Raw genomic sequence first — 15031 nt, 5'->3', positions numbered from 1 at the left:
AAAAAAAAAAAAAAAAAAAAACATGTCCAGACACTGACTACTTCTCACCACATCAACTACTACCACACGGACCAAGCCACCTTCACCTCTCACTGGGTTACAGTAGTGGATGGTGCTGCCACTCTACCCACTTATGGTCTATTTCCAATGTAGCAGCCAGGGTGAACCTTTAGAAACAAGAGTCACATTACATCATACCACTACTCCAAACTGTCCAATCACTGTCCACTTCACTCAAGTCAAAAGCCAAAGTCCCTGTAATGCCCTGGAAGTCTTTTCATGATCTGCTCTCCATCTACCTAGTCACCTCTTAGCTCTTTGACCTCTCCTTTTACTCTCCATGGGTCCCTCTGCTCCAGCCACACAAGCCTCCTGCTGTTTATCAAGCACACCAGGTACACTTTTGAAAACCTTAGGGCTTTTGCTCTAGCTGTTCCTTTTGCAAATGCTCTTCTCCCAGAGAGCCATTCCCTCATCTCCTTCAAGTCTCTGCTTAAATCTCACCTTCCTTGATCACCCTATTTAGTATTGTAATCTACCTTCCATTCACCCACTTCACATTTCTAATTCGTTTTACATACTCTACTTGGTTTTTCCATAGTATTCATAATCTTCTGAAATACTAGATAATTCACTTGTTTACTGTGGTCATTGTTTATTACCTGTCTCCTACCATAGCATTCTGTTCATGTTACTTGGAACAGCAGTTCTCAAAGCATGGTCCCTGGGCCATCAGCATCACCCAGGAACTTGTTAGAAATGCAAATTCCCAGACCCAAACTCAGGTCTAGTGAATCATAAACTCTGGCAGTGGGACCCAGCAATCTACTTAACCAGTACTCCAAGTCATTCCTATGTGCACTCAAGTTTTAGAGTCACTAACCTGGGCAACGCCTGGCACAGAGTAAGCCCTCAGATAATGTGTCAAAATAATTTAAAAATCCTCTTTTGCTGATAATATCCCTCTACCCATAGAGAAGGACACCCCGCAGTTGTACTAGACTATAACAGGGTTGACAGGGCCAGAGTGAGTGCCTGACTCAAGCTGCCCTTGAGTCTCCCCTGCAAAGCAAGATGGGCCCCCATCCAAAGTTTCATTCTCATGTTAAGATTGATGACACTCCACACAGCAGGAAAATTTGAGAGAAAGTATATTACTTATACAAGGGATTTCTTGGGAAAGCTTAACAGGCACAAGCCTGTCTGGACTGGCTTGGGCAAAGCAGAGGGAGAAAGCAGGTTGGGCCTTCATAGAAGTTGAGAGATAGGACTGGGGAAAGTCCATGCTGACTGGAAGGTTTAAATTTCCTGCTGTCACAAAATGAGAAGGTGAGCTCATAGGCCTTATCATCCTGCCCAGATGTGGGGCCAAAGGCAAAAAGAAGGGCAAGGTTTAAAAACAAGTCACGGCCAGGCGCTGTGACTCATGCCTGTAATCCCAGCATTTTGGGAGGCCAATGTGGGCAGATCACCTGAGGTCAGGAGTTCGAGACCAGCCTTAGGTCTGTGAAGTGGGGGAATGGAAGATAGATTACAACATTAAATAGGGTGATCAAGGAAGGTGAGATTTAAGCAGAAACTTAAAGAAGATGATTGAATGGCTCTCTGGGGTAAGAGCATTTGCAGAAGGAAGAGCTAGAGCAAAAGCGCTGAGGTTTTCAACCAACATGATAAAATCTATCTCTTCTAAAAATACAAAAATTAGCCAGGTGTGATGGCACACGCCTATAATCCCAGCCACAAAGGAGGCTGAGGCAGAACTGCTTGAACTCAGGAGGCGGAGGGTGCAGTGAGCCACAATTGCACCACTGCACTCCAGCCTGGGCAACAGAGTGAGACTCCATCTCAAAGAAAAATAAACAAATAATAAAAACAACTCAATAAAAAATAAGAACAAGTCACAAGTCAGTTGTCAAACACCAAAAATGAGATCAGGGCATTCCAGACTTGGCAACAGAGTAAGACCATCTCAAAAAAAAAAAGGAGAGATCAGACTTTTTATTATGCTAGGTGGGCCAATCACATTCTCTTTCCCAGGAATTTGGAGCCACAATTAGAGGCCAGTCAGCTGATCTCCGTTTACAGCTGAAATTGAGTGATATATAAAAACTCAGGAACTGCCATCTTTCCTCCAAAGATGGAGAAGTAATGAAAGCCAATGTTTAGAGAAAAATACAAGAAAGCAGACATATAGGAAGAACCAGAAGTATGAGACCTAGAGCTGCCTGGACTCTGCTGCATTCCCAGGGCCTAGCTGCATTACCCCAAGCTGAGCTGGTTCCATGACTTGCAATAAGGGTTTTAACTGAAACCATAAGTCAGAATTATCTAAACAAGTATTACTGTCATCGTAATGAGATTGATTAAAAAAGAAAAAAAACATATTTCAAAGGATGAAGTGATGACATCTAGCATATAACCTGGTACAAGATAAACATTGACTAAATGATTCATCCATAAATAGATGAGTGGAAAGAGTGGTAATATTCAGTTAGAGGATGAGAGGGAAAAGAAGAGTTAAAACTCTTTTTGTTGCTGTTGTTGTTGTTGTTTTTAAGACAGAGTCTCGCTCTGTCACCCAGGCTGAAATGCAGTGGCATGATCTTGGCTCACTGCAACCTCCACCTCCTGGGCCCAAGTAATCCTCCTGCCTCAGCCTCCTAAGTAGCTGGGATTACAGGTGCATGCCACCATGTCTGGCTAATTTTCGTATTTTTAATAGAGACAGGGTTTCACCATGTTGCCCAGGCTGGTCTTGAACTCCTGAGCTCAAGCAATCTGCCTCCCTCAGCTTCCTGACGTGCTGGGATTACAGGCGTGAGCCACCATGCTGAGCCTATTTTTTTATTTGAATAAAAAATAAAATAGACAAAAGACAAATCATTATTAATAAAAGGGATTTTGATTAATAATGGGTTTTAATGAATTCACATACAAAGTGGGAGTCGTGTGAACTTCATTTTCCCTTCACCTGCCACCATCGTGATTGCTGACAAAGCATTCATGTTCCAACATCAAACTCTACTGCCAACACAGATCATGAAGACCTGCTGATTAACACCGACACAGGGGGAGAATAAAAAGGAAATTGAGAGAGGAAGAGGTAAAGACAGTGAAAGGGAGGGAAGACGGTTAAAGAGAAGAGGAGCTCTCTAAGGAGCAGAGGGTCACTTAACAGATTGGAGAGATGTAGGCTCTAGAAGACTTGGTACATGTTAGGTGTCCAGTATGTGACTTCCTGGAACCTGGACAGAGCAGTCGAAAGGCATGAGCCAAGTGTCAGGCTTGACATCTGCTACCTGAGCAACCTTGGGTACATTTCTTAACCTCCCTGAGACACCCTTTTAGGGATACAGTGGGTTTGGCAGAGGAAGGATTAAATTAATCTGTTCCCTCAACTATAAAATAAAAGTAATCATACCACCTCATGGAGTTATTATAATAAGTGGAATAATAAATTTTAAGTGCCTGGTACACAGTAGTTTTTAAATAAATGATATTCCTCCTTTCCTTATCTCAGTAAGCCATTGTGCCCACTCACTACTTGATTTGGTAGTTCAACAATTCACTAGAATATGGCGTTTTGTCTTACATCCATTTTACAGATAGGAAAATTGAGACCAAACAATTTGCCTAAAATCAGTCTCCAAGGTCAAGATCAGAATCTTGCTCACAGATTTCTACTATTCTACATTTATATCATATTATCTAGTCATTTTCTACTTAACGAGGAGGAATAAAAAGAAATAGTCTAAAAAGAAGAGAAAATAGACACAGAAAATATATAATTCAAAAAGTTCCCTCAAAAAAAATTTCCAGATACACTAAACTAATAGCCTCCTACATTTAGGGAAAGCCTAGTACAGATTCACTTGATTGTATTAATATTTACAGAATAATGCTGAGTAAAAAGTACAACCTAAAGTCCCAAAAGCCAAGTTAATCACAGGCACTTAGTGGAATGTCTCCATGCTTTACTATCAAATATTTATAATAATATGTTTTAAAGAAAAAGAACTGTCCTGAAACTAGAAACTAGCCACTCTCATGAAAATTAGATTACACTTACAAAATAGAGGTACATTAACTTGTTGAAACTTAAAAGCTTACACTTAAGTTGTAAATTAAGGGGGTTTAATAAGTGAGAAAGCTTTGCTTTAGCCACTTAACATTATGAGACAGAATACGCATAAACTATCATAAATAAACTACAGAACTGCAAATATAGTGTCAGTAAAGAAACACAGGTCATTACTTCATGACACTTCTCATTATCCCAGCAGTATAGCTCTGACTTAGTTTTATTAACTTTCAATGAAAGTTCTGCCAAATTAAGCCCAAGAGTCAAACCACTCCCTGGAGAAAAATTAGGCCTTGATGAAATATTCAGTTCCTCACAATAACTCCATCATTGCAAATTAGGGAATATATTAGATTCCAAAGATATCAAAACATCAGAAAACCATGAGCCACTATGACACGCTAAACCAATACTAGATAAATCCTAGTAATTCTCTCAATTTAATTTTCTTTGAAAAATACGACATAAAATGCCACTAAGATCTTAGCTTATAATATTAATCAACTATTAAAAGAAAAATAGAATAGAAATATGACAAAATTTAGAAAAGCCATCAGCCTACAGCCAACAATAGGCTTAAAGTTAGATACTTGAGACCTAGGTCAATGAGTCACTCTTCCTAGCATCCTCTTCACTGGTGACATGTTTTAAGTCAGGCAACAACTATTTCGACAAAAAACATTAATTCATGAGCATATCCCTAACTAAAAACAATACTATTTATTCAGTGCCTACTGTGCAATAAGTGCTACCATTAAATATTTTCCAGGCATAATTCCATTTAATACTCATTATACCTCTGGGAAGTAGCTACTACTGCTACTCCTGCTTCACAGATCAAAATTACTTGTCCACTATCACATGGCTAGTGTGAAGAGCTGGAATTTGAACTCAGGTCTCTCTGCCTCTACTGATCCAGAAGTTTTACTTTTATAAATTTACCCTAAGAAAGTAATCATGGATGTAGGTAAAGATTTACTAACAAAGTTAAGCATCATAGCTTTGTTTATAACAGCAAAAGACTGGAAAGTATCTAGATGTTTAGCAAACTATTATATATCCATAAGATTCAATACCATGGAACCATTAAAAATTATGTTTTGGAAGAATACTTAATGGAATAGAGAAATGTCAATTATATGTTAAGTGAAAATATCAGGATGTAAAATAATATGTATACTATGATTTAAATTATTCATTGTACATAAATTCATATACACGTGTGCATATATATATATACTAATTAGCTAGATAAATAGATAGGCAGATACACAAAAATAAAAGGATATCTCTGGAATAGGGTTTCTCAATCTTGACACCACTGACATTTTATGCTGGCTAATTATTTGCTATGGGGGCCATCCTGTACATTGCAGGGTGTTTATCAGCCTCCCTGGCCTCTACTCACTAGATGCCACTAGCACCCTTCTAGTTGGTGACAACTGAAAATTTCTCCAGACATTGACAAAATTGCCCCAGGGGAAGAACTCTGCTACTCTAGATGATAGGATAACAGATAACATTTATTTTCCTCTTTCTGCATTTCAGTATTTTCCAGCATTTCTAAAATTAATATATATGTGTTACATTTGTAATCCAGGGAAAAAAATGTTATTGTCAAAAAGCAAATTTACTAAGAAGAGAAGGAATGATTCATATTTTATGAGACAAAACTGTAGCAATGGAAAATATGTGTTATAGGAGCTGTAGAATATCTGCTGTGATTTTTATTTCTATCAGAAATTACTTCATAACTGCTTAATGGAAAAAAACACAGTGGAAAAAAATAGCAGAAATCTCTTCTACCTGTGTCAGGAACATCCGAGCAGTAATAGTAGAAAGAGGTGGATAAACCAGAATTGGTTTAGTTGTCTCCCCAATAGCACCACCGACAAGCTTTCCACTGTTAGAATAGGCAGCAACTGCAAATACATACTTTTCATTGGTTTCCAAACCTTTCACTTCAAAAATGCTTTTACCATCAGCTGGTATCTATTAAGAAAAACATATTTCAAGTTATACATGGAAAATTAAAATAACATGACTTTTAAAATACAATTAAGTAAACCTTCTATTTAAAAAAAAAAAAAAAACCTTTTTCTTTCACTGTTGGATTTTAGTTATGATTCAAGTGGAACTTAGAGAGATTCACCAAAACAATGACTTCATTAAAAAATGTAATTATCATTAATAAGGCTTCAGTAAGATTTCCTGACATTTAATTTGACGTACCGCTTCTCCTGAATTTGGGAGATGATTATTGTTTAGCCGTACTTTTCCATAACTTCCTTCTGCTTTGCAACCCAAAATGCAGTACCAGGAGACCTGCCGAGGAGAAAAATGAGCCTGTTTAAAAGGCATTCTTTTACATCAATGTAGCAAAAAAATACTTTTCTAAATAAGAATGTAATGATTCAAGTTTTAAAACATGAAATCAAAGTTTACAAATATACTTAGGTTTAATCTTTAAAGAGTACAAGTAACCTTAGCTAGTTTACTGAGACAATTAAGACTAAAATATTATTCATTATTAATTATTTTAACCACCATTAATTGAACAGTTCCTACTGCTAAGTACTGTTAGGGAATTTACAGATATTTTCTAATATGCACAACTCTATGATATGGGATTACTATTATCATTTTGCTTCACAGGAAATGGAGATGCAGAGATATTAAATAACTTTGCCCAAGATCAGACAGAGAGTGGCAGGGGTTGACTCCTAAAATGACTTAGTCTTGATGTTAAAAAAAAAAAAAAAGATTAACACTCAAATGAATTTCATATTTGACATGACAATGTATGACCAAAAAAAGCAAGTGGAAAGAGAAGCAAGATACTAAAATATAGTATTTTAAATAAAATATAAAAATACATATGAAAAAGTCTGGAAGAAAACACCCCTAAATAAGAACAGCAGTAGGATCTGGATGATAAAATGGGAAGATAACAGGTAGATAATGGGTCCATTTTTTTCTCCAATTTATATATTTTCTGAAACATGATATTACTTTGATAATTTTTATATTTAGTTTAATTTTATACTTTAAACATTAGACATAAATCAAACACAAAATATAAATCCCACAGAAACAGCTAAACTTAACCTTGATTAAATAGTTAGACAATGATCCTTTTGCCGAGGTGTCAAGATAATGAAGATTCATTATTGGAATGAACTATTCTCCCTATAGAGAAAAAGGGAGCTAAGTGACACTTGACGGGGTAGTATTATGAACGAGCCATACTGCTGGGGGTTGTAGGGGTGATGGCTGTGTCATTACCTTCTTCCCAGAGGCAACTCCTAAACTACAAGGCAAGCTGGAAAGAAGGAAAAATACAATTGTCTCTAAAAAAAATACAATTGTCTCTAAATACAAGTACCTCTTACAGCTTGTGCCTGCTACTCTTTCCTCCAGGTCAACAGAAAAATACTAACCATATCCAATTGACACAAGTAGTTCTCAACACTGACTGTGCTCCAGAATCCTTATTTAAAATACAAATTTGTACAGAATCAACCATTTTTGTAAATTACAGATACCCAAGCCTATCTAGCTTCAATGAATTAGAATTTCTGATGCAAGTTTCTGAATCTTTGTATTTCCAAAGAATATTTCTCAGGTGATTGTGATATGCACAATTGATTAAAAAGCGCTAGTCAAAGGCAGAACAGGACAAAGAGAACACAGAAAGAACCTGAAGCTGGAGGGTAGGGTAAAAAATAATAATAATAAGATGAATCTCAGAAAAAAAAAATGTAAAACTAACTTCCTTTGATTTCCCATGCAAAAAGATACTATTTTTCAAAGAAGAAAAAAGGCAGAAAGACTATGTTCTATGACTTACATCATTATTGCTCCAAGTTCTATTATATAAAACAGAATTTGGAGGGTAAAATTCTCTCTAAAAGCATTTTTACAAGCAGGCTTTATATTTTTATTTTGTTCCACAGATGAAGACATTAGTTTGTGCAACTCTAAGAAACAATGTGTAATTAGAATCTACATAAGGGTAGAGACATCATGAACAAATCATCAATAACTTTAGAAGAGTTTATACGTAATATAAATAACATTAGCATTTTCAACTACAAAAGTAGATTTTAATGAAATAAATGCCTCAACAAGAGATTTTGAGAAAACAAAAGATGGCTGAAGCCTCAAACCAGAAAACTTCTTTAAGCCCATAGCACCATCTAGTGCTGATGAGAAGGTAACAGATGGTGATAATTTCCTGGAACTCTAAATGTACATAATATACATAAACTTCCTATAATGTGCTCATTGATGAGTCCTAAAACTACAAACCAAATGTGAGACTCTTATATCTTCCTATTTCCAAGAATTATGAAATGAAATAAACTAATCATTAAATTGAAGTACATAAAGAATAAGATTTTGGTTAAAGAAATCCAAATATTTGAATAAAAGCAAACAAAAATTCTTAGTAAAGCACGTGGTCTTAGTTCTATATTAATGTTCCAAATCAGTGAGGCTCTATTCTTAAACAGATTCCAAAAATCCAAAGTTTAACTTTAAAACCACTATCAATAGCAATAATCCATCTATCATAGCACAGTTAGGTATAAGACGAATGTCACTTCTATTCCCCTCCTCTCCCAATTATAAAGCACTATGAAGGTAGTTATCAGTTCTCACTGATGTCCATTTGTTATTCATCTGAAGCTCCTCAAAGTATGCAAGCACATTTAATCCGTATTTACCTTTATACCTCAATTACCTCACACAGAGCTTGACAACTATAGAAACTCAATAAATGCTCACTGGACAGAATCCACAAAAAAAATCATCAAATAATGTAATCACAGTCCATCACTTGATTACTACTTTTTTTTTTTTAGATGGTGTTTCGTTCTGTCTCCCAGGCTGGAATGTGGTGGTGTGATCTCAGCTCACTGCAACCTCCACCTCCCAGGTTCAAGCGATTCTCCTGCCTCAGACTCCTGAGTAGCTGGGATTACAGGTGCCCACCAAAACGCCCAGCTAATTTTTCGTATTTTTAGTAGGGACGGGGTTTCACCATGTTGGCCAGGATGGTCTCAAACCCCTGGCCTCAGGTAATCTGCCTGCCTCAGCCTCCCAAAGTACTGGGATTACAGGCTTGAGCCACCGCGCTCAGCCCGTTACTTGTTTTGCGTAAGCTTTACTAGTTACATATAATACAATTAAGTGGAAAGATATCAGTTAATATGCCAAGAATATTATACATTATCTCATTTAATTTTCACAGTAAACACACTTTACAAATGAAAAAAATAAAACCCTCAGAAAATGTATTTAGCTTTCCTAAGGTCAGACTTCCAGGAAAGGTTGGAGCTAGAATTACAAACCTAAATCTGTCTGACTCCAAAGCCTGTGTTCTCTCTACTATACCAAGTTGACAAAACTTCAAGCAGAATATCCTAAAGAGAATCAAAGATAAAACTTTATTTTTATGTAACATCAAAGAGCATGTTGTTGATCATCCCAAAGAGGAAAGTGTAGTTTGTAAAACATAAATTAGAACTAAATTCTTGTGAAGAACCTTAATCTCAACTTTTAGTCACATATAGGCCGAGTTCTGAGGTATGAGGGATGGGAGAAAAAGTTCATCCTCCAATAAATGCACAGAGATGTATGGTTTACAATATGGTTGGAGTTGTCCTTTGTTTGTGTTGAAAGAATCTAGTTACTTGGAAGGACTTTGGGCAGAACCTCTAGACTCATCACCTCCAAATTTCCACACTCTGCTGCCTCATATCCATCACTGACTCTGAAGTAACTTCTACCCTCTTCAAATGTCTGATTCCACTTCAAGCGAGACTTCCATCTTGAGCACACGAGGATGTCAGCATATGGTGTGTCATGGTGACAAGGATACTTACAAGGAGGTGTTTCTCTACTGTTTCTCCTAACAATATATTTGGGTATAGCAATGCAATACAGAGCATATCACAAATATAACAGCATAAGGGGCTGTCATGAAGAAACTAAGTATAGATAAGACACTGGAGTATTAATGCAGTGTTCAGTGCTTATGAATAAGACTATCCAGTTCCTAAAAGCAATCAACGTATGAATCGTGGTAGTCATAAAAGTACTTATGTTGCTTTGCATGAGGCAAAAATAATATTGGACACCATACCTTAACCTCTGAAGTAAATGGAGCAGGTTTGAGTGTCACAGAACAATGAGTTCGAGACAGCAGGATAGGTGGAGGAGGGACTCTGCTTTTCTTTCTTTTTGAACTTTCCAAATATTTCTGATAGGAATATAGGGCATTTTGTTCAGCTTCAATCCTTTCAATTAAAGAACATGCTTCCTATAATGAAATATGAAAATAGAAAAATACATGTCAAGAGCTTGAACTTTATTTACATTTATAGAATTCTAGTGATGTTAAACAATGTTATCTTTTTATAAGCAGTTTTTCAAGCCTCAGAGGCTTAAATATATACATATATATTTCAACTATTTAATGATTTTGCAAAAGTAAAAGATGCCTACTAAATAAGGTTAATCATGATCACCAATGGCATTATATTTATATATCTTATATGTTTATCATTATCATACATGAATATGAGACATTACATTTCTAAATTGAACCTTCTGAATATCTACCATCGTATTTCATTTTCCCTAAAATGAATCATTTGCATTTATGCTGATGAATTACACACCTACCCTAATTCAGCTAAAGTGTGACTCTCAAATAATAAGAATATTGGTATATGTGGTTTATGAAATAAATATTATTGAAAGTTTCTTTCTATCAGCAAGAAGAAATAAAATAGAAAAAACATATTCCATGAGGCTGACGGAAAGGCATCCACTTTTTAAAAAGGTTATGCACAGAGAGATGACACATAAAACAAAAGAGAAATATAAAAATCAGACCTAAATAACATTTCAAAAGTAGGGCTAAATACATAAGCAATAATAATAATACATGTAAATGGGTTACACTTCCTTTTAAATTAAATTAAAAGGCAAAGACTCAAACTGAGCTCTAAGTAAAAACCCATGTAAAGATTAAAATTAAAGTGTTGATAAAGAAAGAACAGTCTTTTCAACAAATGCTGCTGGGACAATTGAACACTATATGCAAAAGAATAAAGTTCAACTCCTACCTCACACCATAGACAAATATTAACTTAAAATGAAATATACATTCAGATGTAAGAGCTAAAATTATAAAACTCTTAGAAGAAAATATATGATCAAATCTTTGTGACCCTGAGTTACGCAATGGTGTTTGGAAGATTCAATACAATGATGCATTTAAAATGCTTAGTATCTGGAACCAAGTAAGCAGTCAATAAGTGTTAGACATTATGATTATGATTATGATTACTACCACTCCTCCTCTTTCTTTCACTTTAAGCACTCTGGAACATTCTGTTTTGCCATATCAGAACTATTATTATTATTATTCTTTCATTTTAAGTGTTCTGGAACAGCAAAAGCACACTGACAAAGGAAAAAGTAGATAAGGTAGACTTCATCAAAATCAAAAACATTTGTGTTTCAAAGGATACCATCAAGAAAGTGAAAAGACAGCCTACAGAATGGGAGAAAATGTTTTCAAATCATGTATCTGATAAAAGACTTGTATTCAGCACTTATATGCACTGTTATAACTAAGAATTGTTACAACTCAATAATAAAAAGGCAAATAACTCCTTTAAAATATAGGCAAAGAATCTGAATACACATTTATCCAGAAAAGACACAAATAGCCAATAAGCACATGAAAAGATGCTCAAAGTCATTAGTCATTAGGGATGAAAATACAAAATTAGCAAACTGACTCAAAAAGCAGGAACCTAAATACAGAAATAATAATGTTCAAAGAAACTGGAAATGTTATCCAAAAATTGTTTCATATAAAAGTGTCAGGCTCAAATGAGTTCATAAACAAAATACTTTAAATCTCAAAGAACTGATCATTCCTATGCCATTTTAAATGTTTCCAAATACAGAGAGAAACAGATATCCTCTCAAATAATGTTACAAAACTGTTTTAACTTCAATAACAGTCTGAAAAATGACTATACATAAAAACACAGACCAGTCATTTCACAAATACAAATGCAAACATCTTAAATAAAATACATAAAACACTAATACATTTACTCTAACAATATACTAACAAAATAATGAACTGTAATAATATTGTCTTTTTTCCAGGAATGCAAGGACAGTTTAATGTTAGGAAGTATATAAATATAATTTAATATATCCGTAAATTAAATGAGAAAAAACATGATCATAGTGCTCAATGGCCAAAAAGACATTTCAAACATTTTTTAACATTCATTACAGATTTTTTTTAAGTCAATAAATTAGGAAAGCTTTTTATAGCATTATTTTAAAGTATTAATTTTAGCCAATAACCAAAATATTACTAGCACAAAATAGCCCTCTTAGTGCTAAGAATGAAGCACTAATAGAATTATCAATAAAAGCCAGAAAGAATGCCACTATTCCATTTTATTCTGGAAGTTCTAGTAAATTCAACAAACATAAGAGATCCTGGAAACGAAAAGACAATATGTCAGTCTACCAAATTTCAAATGTATTTCACTCTGACAGAAAAAATCTGTGCTGTTTCTCCTACAGAAGACATGTTGAGGTTGAAGTTTCCAATTAGAAACCTGAGCCTCAAGCTCAAAAGAGAAGGTAAAAAACTGGAGACAGGATCTGAGTATGTGTTGGAGTCATATTTAAAGCTGAGTGAGGAAACCAGCTCCCTGTAGAAGCAGAGATTATAAAACTGCAGCATCACATATTTTTTTTCTAAAATAATGAAGGCTGGCCGAAATTGAGATCATAATTAACTTCTCATTTTTATTTTTTATTGGAAATGGCTGACGTTAAGGTCTAAAATCATTAATCATGATTAAAATCTATCTGTGATGATGAATAGTTTTTTAATTCCACTTGTTCAGTGCCAGGAGGCCTTGAGAAATCTTTCTGCATATGCAGGTCAAGAATCTTAGGTATCTGCAAAGACAATCATTCCTTTGTATGGGAAGGGATGTGTTACATGGTAACCATGTTTCTAGAGTCTGTATATCAGTCCTTCAGTATTTAGACCTAAAAGTTCATTTATATACACATAGTAGGTATCAGTGTAACTGTTTGAATCATTGAACGAATGAATCAAGGAGACAGGATGACATCTGTGTCCTCCATCGCCTCCACTTTTTCACTCATTCAACCAAACCGATTTTTAAAAATTGTAACAAATGGATGGACAAAAAGGTCAGGGCCAGATGGTGAGGGAGCAACGTCATAAAAGGCCGTAAGAGAGCCAGTTAGATCCAGAGCACACAATCAGCACAGGGCTAGGCAGAGGCTCATTCCCTCTTCACCCGCTTCCACAGACAACAGAGCAGCTTTGGCTCCCTGAGGGGACGAATGTACCACAGAACAGGACTCCCTTGAAGGGCAACAAAAGGTGAGAGCCTTGATGAGGAAGAGGCCAGAGACAGAAAAGATAAGTGGATTTCCCCAGTAGCTGTGGAAAAAACTTTGAGGGAAGAAAGTCCTACCTGAACAGAAAGGAGATAAAATGCTATTATATTTTGAACATTAAATATTAATGTATATTCATTTGCATCACAGGCTGTAGAGACCAAGATATTTCAGGTTACATAAGACAGACAAAATCAGCCTAAGGAAAAATTATGCAACACAAGGAAAGGAGACCAGTGTCCCCACTTCCCTTGAAAATCTGGACACATATCCTTCCTCGGGATTACGTTTGGAGCCTGTAAAATATATCAGCAGCACTGGCCCACTTGCTCTTATATTTAAGCAGACCGCCTTTGGCCCCCATCTCCACTGACCAGCCAGCCTCTCTGGGCTCCAAATTTGATCTCAAAATTTGCCTTGGTAGTTCCTGATTCAGTGAACCAGTTGAACACTAGGACCTTCTGACTTAATTCTTGCATCTTCTTTCTGCACATCAATGAATCCAACTGGGGTAAAAAACTTTCTGTGTTCTGCCATGGCTATAACATAGACATTTCTCAACTGGGCTGTTGATCAGTATCATCCATGGAGTTTATTTAAAAACCAGAATGGTCCATTTCTACCCCAAAATAGACATTTCCAGGAGTGGGGCTTGAACATCTGTATTATTTACAAACACCAAGGATAATTCCAAAGTACAGCAAGAACTGGGAACCACAGATTCAGGCGAGTAAATATCCTTTTCCCTCCTGCCTTTCTCCCAGTCTCTTTCTAGTCTCTTCAACCTCCAGTCTTCTAGTCCTTCAATGGCTCCTCTAATACTTGCCAGATAAAGTGCAAACTTTTCCAAAGCCCTTTTCATTCTGATCATGACTATATTTTCTAGCCTTATCTCCCTTTCTACTCTTTCCCTCTTTCATACCTACCTCTCTGTCCAACTTAACCTCTGCAACCATAAAAAAAATCACTCATTTCCTAAAATGCTGTTATTTCACGCCTCGGAATTGCCCATGCAATTCCCTCTTTCTGGAGCATCTCATGTCCTCTTCTCTGCTTTAAGATCCACACAAATATCACCTCCTCTGACATCTTCTAGTTAGCCCATGTATTTAAATAAGTCATTCCCTTCATTACATAGTATCTTTATTTTAGCAGATATTACATAATATGTTACCTCTGTACTTGACTGTCCACACCCTCTAAACATTGAGTGTCTTGGCAGGAAGGCCAGTGCTTTGTTTATCTCTTTAAGTTCAATCGATGTGTTTGGAACATAAGACACACAAAATTATGAAAGAGAAGGGTGATCTTTATTATAGTGTCTTTTAAGATGGCATCTTTAAAATGTTCTGATTGGCTCTTGATCAATTTTAACTTTAGAGTCCTAACTCAGATCCTATGGCCCAATTTGAAATAGGTTAACAGAAGTATTAAAGTTTTAAGTGAATGGTAACAAAACAAGAG

The 15031-nt window shown here is 35.8% G+C and overlaps 1 protein-coding gene across 1 annotated transcript in view; it reads right to left on the bottom strand.

Moving 5' to 3' along the window:
• LOC105508069 (cilia- and flagella-associated protein 54-like) overlaps nt 1-15031 on the bottom strand; it is a 111121-nt gene that overhangs the window by 59952 nt on the left and 36138 nt on the right. The window contains exons 6-8 of the mRNA XM_011936851.1: nt 10230-10406; nt 6314-6406; nt 5888-6073 (exon numbers count right to left, since the gene is read on the bottom strand). Coding sequence (XP_011792241.1) covers nt 5888-5902 — 15 coding nt within the window. The 5' untranslated portion in view covers nt 5903-6073; nt 6314-6406; nt 10230-10406. The remainder of the gene's footprint in view (nt 1-5887; nt 6074-6313; nt 6407-10229; nt 10407-15031) is intronic.

The sequence above is a fragment of the Colobus angolensis genome, unplaced genomic scaffold (assembly GCF_000951035.1).
Source record: "Colobus angolensis palliatus isolate OR3802 unplaced genomic scaffold, Cang.pa_1.0 Scaffold10, whole genome shotgun sequence".
Classification (NCBI taxonomy): Eukaryota; Metazoa; Chordata; class Mammalia; order Primates; family Cercopithecidae; genus Colobus; species Colobus angolensis.
Note: the sequence above shows the minus strand (reverse complement) of the source record. Positions and strands in the feature narration are given on the sequence as shown.